This window comes from Pygocentrus nattereri, chromosome 1, assembly GCF_015220715.1.
Source record: "Pygocentrus nattereri isolate fPygNat1 chromosome 1, fPygNat1.pri, whole genome shotgun sequence".
Classification (NCBI taxonomy): Eukaryota; Metazoa; Chordata; class Actinopteri; order Characiformes; family Serrasalmidae; genus Pygocentrus; species Pygocentrus nattereri.
Genome location: NC_051211.1, coordinates 49,911,204 through 49,921,633, shown reverse-complemented (window position 1 = coordinate 49,921,633; position 10,430 = coordinate 49,911,204). Strand labels below are relative to the sequence as shown.

Genomic DNA, 10,430 nt, shown 5'->3' with positions numbered 1-10,430 from the left:
TTCATACTGTGCCATTTCACTAGCATGTAATGTGTGTAATCGATGGCTTGTAGATGTTTAACTGACATATGTCAACACATACAGACGTTGTTATGAATGTACCACTTAAATATAACTAGCCAGTGGTCTCTCTGATACACTTGTTACACTGTTAGCTGAGGTGTAGCTTAAAGACCGGTCTCCTCAAAATATCTTCATTATGACAAGCCAAAGTGTTTCATCGTATGTAATATTTATTGAATAAAGGGCAAATTTATGACTTTGTTTCTTCATTCAATCTCAATACAATGTTATAAACTAGTCAATACTTGTAATAAACCTGCCACATAGCATAATAAACACACTTTTAAGCAAAAAAAAACCAAATATTGGACCAAATCCGTGACAATCACTAAGTGAAATACCTTTTCTGTGCTTGGCTTGCTTCTTTAAATGTGCCACAATCCACCTCCGTAATCTTGACGACCGGCCATATGCCATCCTGAACTATTATCCTGAAGTATTAATCCAGAATTAAAAAAAAACCCACCAAAAACACCAAAACAGTCCGATGTCCGTTCAATTAATGAAGAAAGTGTAAATCAAAAAAACCCAAGAAGTCTTCTCATCGCTGCCTGGAGACATTAAACAGAAAGTATAAATGTCTGTGCGTGTAGTCTGACTGGTTCTCTTACCTGTTAGGTAAGTTGGTTAGTCCAACAATGGTGTGGCCAAAAATGATTCATTTAATTTCCTATTCAAATTCGATTCACAAACAGAAACTCAACTTTAACCGCAGCCAAATATAACAGCAGAAAATCTATCATGTTAAGATGTTTATTAAAAAAAAAAAACCTGTGGAACATCTTAATAACAGGCAGATGGTGACGTATGTTGGTTACTTAAACATTTTAAGTGTGGGATTCCTGAGGTTTAGATCGCAAATGCTCTGAACACAAAATGGCCAGTGTTGGCTCCAATACAATTAGTGTAATCAAAATGCTCCAAATCAGTAAATGGCTGCAGATTAGGGCTGTACAAGAAACAAAGTAACCATATATCAAAAGACACTATTGCACATAAAAAAAAAACAACAACAAAAAAAACCCATACAAAATCTCCATAGAACAGCAATACACTGCATTAACCATGCTATGTGAAACGCCTCAGTACATCAAACTGAGCAAACATGGTAGTCCTTGCTAAGCAATGCATGAATAACAATTACCCTCCGGTTCAGGTTAATATTTACGATAGCTAAAACAAGAACAGCCATCTTAGGAGGATAGTAACTGTACGATACTCTGTGCAAGTGGTGAATGTGAGACTGTGAAGATTAAGGCCCCCATCAGCACAAAGCGTCTCTCATCTAGAGAGAAAAATTCCCAGTCTTTGGTTCAGAAGCCTTATTATCTCATTCTTCTTCTCCTTCCACCACTTGGATGTTGGCCTTTCTCTTTTTATCGCCGGGTAGTTTGAGATTTTGCACAGTGACAGTCTCTTCATCTGAGCTAGTGTCCTCAGATGATTCCTCTTCTTCCTCACCGCTGTCCGAGCCCTCTAGCTCCACCAGAGCAACGTCCTGAGAGAGAGAGAGGGAGAGGGAGAGAGAGAGAGATTAATGCCTGCTACATGAAATGACTGTTACCTTCGAGACAATTTATTAGTGAGTTTTATTATTCTAAGGGTCTTGATAACAAATGCCTTTGTTTTTGGTTTTTTATATATATATATATATATATATATATATATATATATATATATATATATATATATATATATATATATATATATATGTGTATGTGTGTGTGTGTGTGTGTGTGTGTGTGTGTGTGTATGTAACAGATAACAGTAATGGGGTGGGAATCTCTAAAGGCCAATCATTATGATAAATGAGTCATGACACAATTCTACTAAGATTTTTAAAGATTTACAAGAATTTTAATGTCAATGTGTTACGCGAGATTTATTTTGCAGAAATTTTCTGCTCTGTAATGTGTTTAATGTTGTGTTATATGTCATATTCTGTATTGTGTGTGGCTGTACTCTGACTGAAGTTAGGGTTTGGATTATTCAAGTGGTGCCGTGACCCGGATTAGACATCTCATCTCTATGCTGTAGGTGAGTGCCCATTTCCAAGCAAACCCTGTTATTTAACAATAACCTTGAGAAAAACACTTTCACTCCAGTCATGTCAAGAGGTCTCACCATCTCAATAACTTTCTCTGCATCCGCAACGCTCTGAATGTCAAATTGACCTGCCGGAGCTGTCTCCATCTGCTGCTTTAAAGCCTCATTGGCCAGAGCCATCTGAGGCAGAAAACTCTGGAGCCTGTCGAGGACTAACACACACACAAACATACACACGCACAGAGAGTAAGAGACGTGAAGCATATAATGGACAATCATGCTAGGAACAGTAAACAGGTCAAATATTGAGCTTGATTCAGTGTCAATGAACAAACTCACAGCATGGCAAGCAAGAGATTAAAGAAGAACAACAGAAGACAGAAGAACTATCAGATATAACCAATGTCCTGGCTCTTACAAGGAAATTATTTTAACGAGGCTCTATGAAGGATGTTCGCCCTCTTTTGCATGCTCTCATACATGCTTTTGATCATTTAAATAACTGTTTACAAAATGTGAATAAATTAAAAACAGCCTGTTCAGTTCATGTACAAATTCTTGTAATTCTTCAAGTAGCGAAACCATGGCTGTTCACATGCAAAGATTTTTGCCAATCCGATTGAATACATTCCCATTATAGATTAAAACGGAGGTGTTTATATGTTTATTCTATTCAACAATCGATGGAAAATCTTTGTTTACATGCGCACTGCAAGTAATCCAATGCAAACTGACGCACATGCCTGGAGAACCACTTAGAGTAAACATCATGTGAGGTCCAGTCAGAGCGAGAGGAGTTTCCAGTTGGCACGCTGGAGTTTTTAATTGCTTTAAAATGATGTAAGACTCAGAAACATGGAAACATGAAGACGTCGTTTCCTGAGACACATACGATAGACTTCTAAAGATCAGAGCATGAACTTCGTCTCCTCTGTAGACCAGTTTCTACTCCCACCATGTTGAACGTCATAAACGTTCACTATGACGCGTCGCACATGCAGAACAGACTTAAACTTTCTGATAGGGAATGTAATCAGATAGAGGCGTTTACACGGTTATTATTCTATTTAAGAGATTATTTACAGAATTACCCGCCTCAATCAATGGCATAGAAATGATATTCCAAATGGCCTCAATCGGACTAGTCTATTCTGAATGTAGTGTATACATGGATGTATTGAGCTATTAGTTGGATCATTAACAGATTATCAGGCTGCATGGAAACGTGGCTATTGATTAGGGACGTGAGCTTGCACTCAACCCTATACTGTATCTCACCCTCAACTCACAGCGTGAAATGTGGGATTAAACAGACATCGGGGGTCAAATGCAGTGAGAAATGGGAATGTACTCACCGCTACTTCGAGGGACCTTTTCAGTGCGCAGTGAGTCTGCAGCTTTAGGTTTCAATAACAGCTTTTCATGGATTCCTGCAAGAAATTGAGAGGGAAGAGGAAGGGGAAATGCTTTTATTAAGGCCATTATAAGAAGTTTTGCATTCTTTTTTCCTGTGATTTTGTCTTGACTAGGATTCATTTGTCCTGAAATGTGCCCTTACATTCAAACTTAAAAACGAATAGCTGACATCAAACTATACTGACAGAGAGCTTCAGCAAGCAGGCTGCCCGAGTTTCTAAATTAGGGTGGATGACATGATGTCCACACACACACACACACACACACACACACACACACACACACACACACACACACACACTTTCTAAACCACTTATTCTTCTGAGTCGCAGGGTGCTATAAGGCAAGAAACACCCTGGACAGGTCACCGGTCCATTGCAGGGTGAACAGACAGACATCTGGACATACACATCTGGACATACATCCACACACACTCACACCTAGGGGCAATTTAGCATGTCCAATTGGCCTTTTGCTGCTGCGACAAATCTTTGGTAAATGAACAGGAGTGAGGGCGTTTTGCTTATTTAGGTGCACTGAACACCAAGCAAGAATAAAATAAGGGGCTGTTTTTTCTAAAAAAAAACAAAAAAAAACATGATGAATAAAGAGAGCAGAGAAAAGTCATTCAAAGTGGTTTGGTATGAAAGAGAAACTCACAGTCGGAAATATTCAGTGGTGATGATAGGAACCAGACATCTGTGAAATTTAATACCTCTTAAATCTCCCTCTTAGAAAGTCACTACATGAAATGGTTAGAGGCGCACTGCCTGATATCTGACACACTGTTCTATCAGGAATTCGGCTTATCCATCTGCTTTACTTCGTTCATGGCAGAGGGAGACATCCAGGGTGTTGTGAGGCGAAACAAAGGTCCCCCAGAGGGACCTGTTTTTTCAGGTCTTGGATAGGAAATAAAACGGCTATATTTGTGTTGCGGACATGGCGACTATTGGTTCCTATCACCACCACTTTAAAGAGTCTGTGATTTTCTCTACAGTGAAGCGTTTTACACCAAACCAGTCTGAACGACTCTGTTTACATCTCAAGGACTGAACTATATATTCTGGAAAAATGGTGGAAATCCTCTTAACCCTAATTCAGCATTACCTACGCTCATTTAATCCCGGGAACGTTTTCTGATGAGGTGCTTTAGGCTGTTAAAATATCTTAACCGCTCATTTTATCCCGGTAACATTTTCTCATAAGGAGAAAGTGCTCTAGGCTGACCGGGAAGACCTGACCGGTAAAAGTTGTAGAGGTTAAAGCGGCTCCTCTGAGCTCAACACAGAGTCAGCATCTCGTTACCGTAATAGAGATAAAGCACCTTTTCCGTTACCGCACAGCAGCAGATCCCGGGAGGCGCCTTTGGCCGCGTTATTCTTCTTTTGCTCCATCTTCTCGCTCCAGCCTCAGCTCCCCTTCCGCAGCATGCGCGGCGTGTTTATTCGCACCAGAACAAGTTCCGTACCAAAGGTGAAGAGGCGCTGCAGAGGCTCGTCCACAGCGCCCTCTAACACGGGAGAAGTACCCTCTGATTCACCAGGGCAGGTTTCCGTCTGTCCATCTGAAGTTTCACGATCAACTTTCAGTAACTGCATGAAATAAATGTCATTTTTAAATGAATTTATTCATTTTTTGTGACCGCTCCCCTCAGATTCATCTCACTGAAGAGACGCCGCCTGACATCCAGTTTAGAGCCCAGATTTGGGGGAAAATGAGGTAAAAAAAAAAAAAAAGAAAGGAATCGAGCGAACGTTTTGCAGTTCGTACGCGTTTTCTTTTATTCGTGGCCGCGATTTCTTAAATCGTTCCTGGCCACGGCTGCTCCTGCGACAAGCTGCGGTGTTAGAGACCATCGCACAATTACAGGAAGAAACGATCAGCGTCGACGCTTCAACCAACTCAAATTAAACACACAGAGAAACGTTCCTGTGGGACTGAGGTTAAGTGGCAAGAGAGTTGAATAGATCGTTGGATTAGATGTTGATATATCAATGTGAGGACGTTGAAACGCTGTTTTTTTCTTCTTGGAATTGTGTGATGGTCCCTAAAATCGCCATTTGACCGGGAGCAGAAACACCGTGGGCCGTTTGCCGTGAAGAGGAGCTGCAGTTTCCTCCTAACCCCCTCAAATCAGAATCAGACTTGATGAGCGCCTCTGTTCATCATCTCATCCATCTAACACGTCAAACCCCGTCAGACGGTGTCATTGCCAAGTTAAACTGTTCTGAAGTTTTTATTTATTTATTTATTTATTTTTAGATGCTTAAACCTTTGCACGGTACTGTACACGATTGTATGCAAAAGTTTGGGCACCCCAGTCAGTCAGTAAAACAAGTAAGGATGCAAAATGAAGTAAAATAAATCAGCATCTCCTCCACAGAACACACACTCCAGCACTTTTTAACCGCAATCACTGTTTATTTGCTGAATTTAACATATTAAATGTTGGACCAAAAAAAAAAAAAAAAAGCATGAAATGTGGCCTGTTTTGACAGGAAAGAAAGAATAAATCGTTTTTTTTAGCAGTGGAGTTTTTAAGAAGGCAACGAGACTTTTATTCTAGAAGCGACATTGACGTGGACGCTGCGTTTCACAGGCGTTGCTGCAGTGACGTGACCGGACTGCTGGACGGGGAAGTCCAGCGTCTCCAGCCTTCGTGTTTACGGAGAGACAGCTGTGCAGGTAAATGCGCTCATTTATGCAGCCAGGTGTTTCTTATAATCTGTGCTGAGGTCCCGAATCGTGATGTTTATCGCTTTAGTGTGACGACGCGGGGATGGAGCCGCAAAGCTGAATGTTTGTTTACTGTTAAGTTAAGCTAACAGCAGCTAGCTTAGCAGTACCTCAGCAGTCTGTGGGTGTGTATTTAGACACAGAAGGACCTGTTTTTCACGGTCAGTTTTCTGTTAGTTAGCGTGCTTTGCGTTAGTGAAATAGTCTTGAATGTAAAATAAATTCGCTATTTTATGTATTTTGGTGACAGTAAGTTAGTCTAGGTTTGCGCTTCTCGCAGTCCTCTTAAAGCACAGCGGCTCAAGTTCGGACTACAAGACACTTTGTTTATTTTGATAAAACAGATAATCCAGTGAATTTATTACACCTCACAGTGTCTCAGTTGAGGTCTCGTTTTAGTCCTTGTGTTGGTTACAGCTTAGTTAGGACTGAACTGCACTGCTGTTATAATACTGACATTCTTTTAGTCCAAGGCTGGGCTTTTAGCCCAGGGATGACAGGTTAAACTGGTCAGACGCGACCAAACACTAGGTTCATAGATTCCTGGGCAGTTCTGAACTGAATTTCTGAAATTCTGAAGGTTGTTTCATTTAGTTGGAAACATACAAATAAACAAACGAACAATATATACCCACACACACACTCACACACACACACATTTTCTAAGCCGCTTCTCCCTCTGGGTGGGGGTGCTGGAGCCTGAAGGCAGGATACACCCTGGACAGGTTGCCAGTCCATCCCAGGGCTGGCAGACAGACAGACAGACATACACAGTCACACACACACTCACACCTAGGGGCAGTTTAACATGTGCAATTGGCCTGACTGCACATCTTTGGACTGTGGGAGAACCCGGAGGAAACCCACGCAGACACGGGGAGAAGATGCAAACTCCACACAGAAAGGACCCTGGTCACCCGGCCGGGGAATCACACATATACACCTATGCACAAAAAAAATACTAAGACAAGGCCAAACTGCTAGCTGATGGTTTATATGAGGGGTGTCAAACACAATGAGTAAGAGGGCCATATTAGAAAATATCAGCAAATCTGCAGAGGAAAATTGTTTATTCAAAATTTGCACAGACATCAGCAGTAAAACACAGGCACTTGTAGTTGACCTTGAAATATTACATAAATAATACATAAAATATTTGAAATATTTAAATGCCCCCAGGAGCTCAGTCTTTTAAACCTACCTATCTGCTTGAAGTACACCCCTGCTGTCCTTTCTTTACTGTAAGTTCATTAAGACTTGGATTTATATTTATAGCCTTTATGGTGGTTGAACTGCAGATGAAGTGCAGTTAATGTGTTTGGTGATACGACTGGTGTGGCACAGTGTAAAAGTGTGTAGAGTTGAAGTGAGACCACTGTCCCATAGATTGTTGTTGGGCTAGGAGAGTCGAAGTGCACATAACATTGCAGTGCATTCTGGGGACTGTAGTGCAGCACATTGTAAAACAGGCTGATATTAATAGAAATGAAAATACTTCTGCGGGGATGGTGTCGAGGGCCTGATCTGGCCTGCGGGCCTTGTGTTTGACACATGGGGTTTATACAGATTGTTTTGAGCTGGTCAGAGTCCAGATTTAAACCCTAAGGAGAGTATTTGGTCTCACATTAAACACAAACCAGCTTCACAATGTTTTTCAACTGAAGCCATCAGTGCTGAGTGGAACAATATTGACTCTTCTTTCTGTAAACAGCTGTCCGCACGTTTACCCACAAAACTTTCAACATTTGGAGGCCCCTTCTTTTTTTTTGCATGGAAGTGTACAGTAGTGTACAAAAGTCGTAGGCACCTAAATAGCTGTTTTAACATATTTATGTAGGCAATAGGTGTATTTTTGCTTAGAAAAAACCTTGTAATTTTAGAATTTTAGAATAAATGCAATAAATGCTCCTGATTTAATTTAGTCGGCTATAATTTTAACTATAGTTAATACCAGGCTACCACTTGGAGAGGTTCAGAAAATTTTTAAATGATAAAGTTGACATACAAAGTCACTGCTTGTCATATTATGGTTATTTGTGTTCTTGTATTAGTGTTTTCTGGACAAATAAACTGTTAGTGTTTAGTTTAATAAAAGTCTAATTTTCTCAGGTGCCTAAAACATTTGCACGCTACTGTATGTAGAACGAATCATCCACCTCACTAATGCTCTTGTGGCTGAATGCGACCGCATCGTCACAGCAAAGTTCCAACATCTAGTATAAAGCTTTCTCAGAAGAGCAGAGGCAGTTACTGTATATAGATGTAGTAAATAAGCAGGTAATTGGTGTTCATCTGTGGTGGGGCTGTCTTTGCAATAATCCCTTCTCAAGGTGACTCTTAAGTCGTATAGCTGGGCGTGTACGTCTTACTGTGTTATTATAGGCCGTGTTTTTGTGTACATATTGTATCAGGTTGCTGAGAGGACACTGTTTTCATTTTCTCTCCTCCTTCTCTCTGCCTGTCCCAGGTCGGGGCTTTGTAACCGGACTCAGTATTCATATGGAGACTGTGGGCTTGGTCCAGCAGTGTTTCTGATCCTGGCTCACCCCCACATGCCAGTACAGAGGGCCATGGGCCCACCCAGCCCCTGCCTGCAGTATGAACCTCCGCACCGTAGGGGGCTCTGTGTTTGGCTCCCTGCGCCCTAGTCTGGGTCTTCAGGCTGTGAGTGGTGGTGGCAGTAGAGAAGGCTGGAGCTTTCCCTCTCTGAAGCCTGTTTCTGCTCTACTACACACGATGGTTCCTCCAGGCTATACCGCCCTGCAGGAGGAGAGGCTGGCCATAGTGGACCTGAGCTCCCCCAAACTGGAGCCGCACCAGAACGGCTTCCACCGAGATCCCAGCCGCCGCCTCTCTGATCGTGCCAGCCGTGCCTCCCTCAGTCTATCCGACGCTGGAGATGGTCGCTACGGAGAGACGGAGCCCATGCTGCCTGACGCCCGGCTATCGGGCGAGGAGGCTGACGAAGAGGTGAGCGAGGAGGAAGGCCAGAGACCGACCACCCGGAACTTTCCCAAAGAGTCGCCATTGGCCATGGCACTGCAGATACTGGTGCCCTTCCTGCTGGCCGGGTTCGGTACAGTGTCAGCTGGCATGGTGTTAGACATAGTACAGGTGAGTCATACTTGTGTTTGTGGCACATGCGGTTTTGAGCCTGATGCTGCAGCGTTTCATTTGTTGGGGCCGTATTACAGAAACATCTTAAAGGTAATACATATGATATTTATATATGATAAAATTAAAATAGCAGCAAACACCTGTTTTTTATATGAGGACCCAGAGGAGTGATGCCGTCCTGAGCAGAGAATGAAGCCCAGCCTCCTCTGTGTTTGCTGTAATTTGAGCTTCTCTGTTTTTGGTTTTTACAGCCAGTCCGGCCACGTGTGTATATTAGCCCCACCCTGTGAAAACGTTGGCCGTCCCTACGTTTCCTTTCTAGACAGTGACAGACACAGTGTGTATGTGCACAATTTAAGGCGGAACGAGAACAATTTAACAAGAAGCTGAGGCGCCAGAGTGTAGTCTTAACTACTGCACCTTTTAAGGTGGAACGGGAAAATTTGAACAAGAAGCTGAGGCGCCAGAATGTAGTCTTCACTGCTGCACCTTTTAAGGTGGAACGGGAAAATTTGAACAAGAAGCTGAGGCGCCAGAATGTAGTCTTCACTGCTGCACCTTTTAAGGTGGAACGGGAAAATTTGAACAAGAAGCTGAGGCGCCAGAATGTAGTCTTCACTGCTGCACCTTTTAAGGTGGAACGGGAAAATTTGAAGAAGAAGCTGAGGCGCCAGAATGTAGTCTTAACTGCTGCACCTTTTAAAGTGGAACGGGAAAATTTGAAGAAGAAGCTGAGGCGCCAGAATGTAGTCTTAACTGCTGCACCTTTTAAAGTGGAACGGGAAAATTTGAAGAAGAAGCTGAGGCGCCAGAATGTAGTCTTAACTGCTGCACCTTTTAAGGTGGAACGGGAAAATTTACACATAAAGCTGTAGAATGTAGTCAGTTTGTTAACACACTACTGAGCTAACATTAGTTACTTCGTTGCTGTCCAAAGAAAACCATATATCTCCCTTTTTGTTGTAGTTTTCTACATCATTTCAACACACCAGCTCTCCTTTACATTGTATAAACATTTTATGATGTATGGACCAATAGAAATGCTCTAA

At 42.1% G+C, this 10,430-nt stretch overlaps 2 protein-coding genes across 2 annotated transcripts in view; one reads left to right on the top strand and one right to left on the bottom strand.

The window, feature by feature from the left end:
* Window positions 1–802: 802 nt before the first annotated feature.
* Window positions 803–5,207, bottom strand: c1h12orf45 (chromosome 1 C12orf45 homolog). The gene is made up of 4 exons (XM_017698901.2): window positions 4,853–5,207; window positions 3,465–3,539; window positions 2,188–2,321; window positions 803–1,561 (listed from the first exon to the last, which is right to left on the bottom strand). The coding sequence occupies exons 1-4, from the start codon at window positions 4,920–4,922 to the stop codon at window positions 1,394–1,396; spliced, it is 447 nt and encodes a 148-aa protein (XP_017554390.1). The 5' UTR covers window positions 4,923–5,207; the 3' UTR covers window positions 803–1,393.
* A 913-nt stretch (window positions 5,208–6,120) lies between these two features.
* The window catches only part of slc41a2b (solute carrier family 41 member 2b), a 51,674-nt gene continuing 47,364 nt past the window's right edge, over window positions 6,121–10,430 (top strand). The window contains exons 1-2 of the mRNA XM_017698902.2: window positions 6,121–6,213; window positions 8,732–9,378. Coding sequence (XP_017554391.1) covers window positions 8,863–9,378 — 516 coding nt within the window. The 5' untranslated portion in view covers window positions 6,121–6,213; window positions 8,732–8,862. The remainder of the gene's footprint in view (window positions 6,214–8,731; window positions 9,379–10,430) is intronic.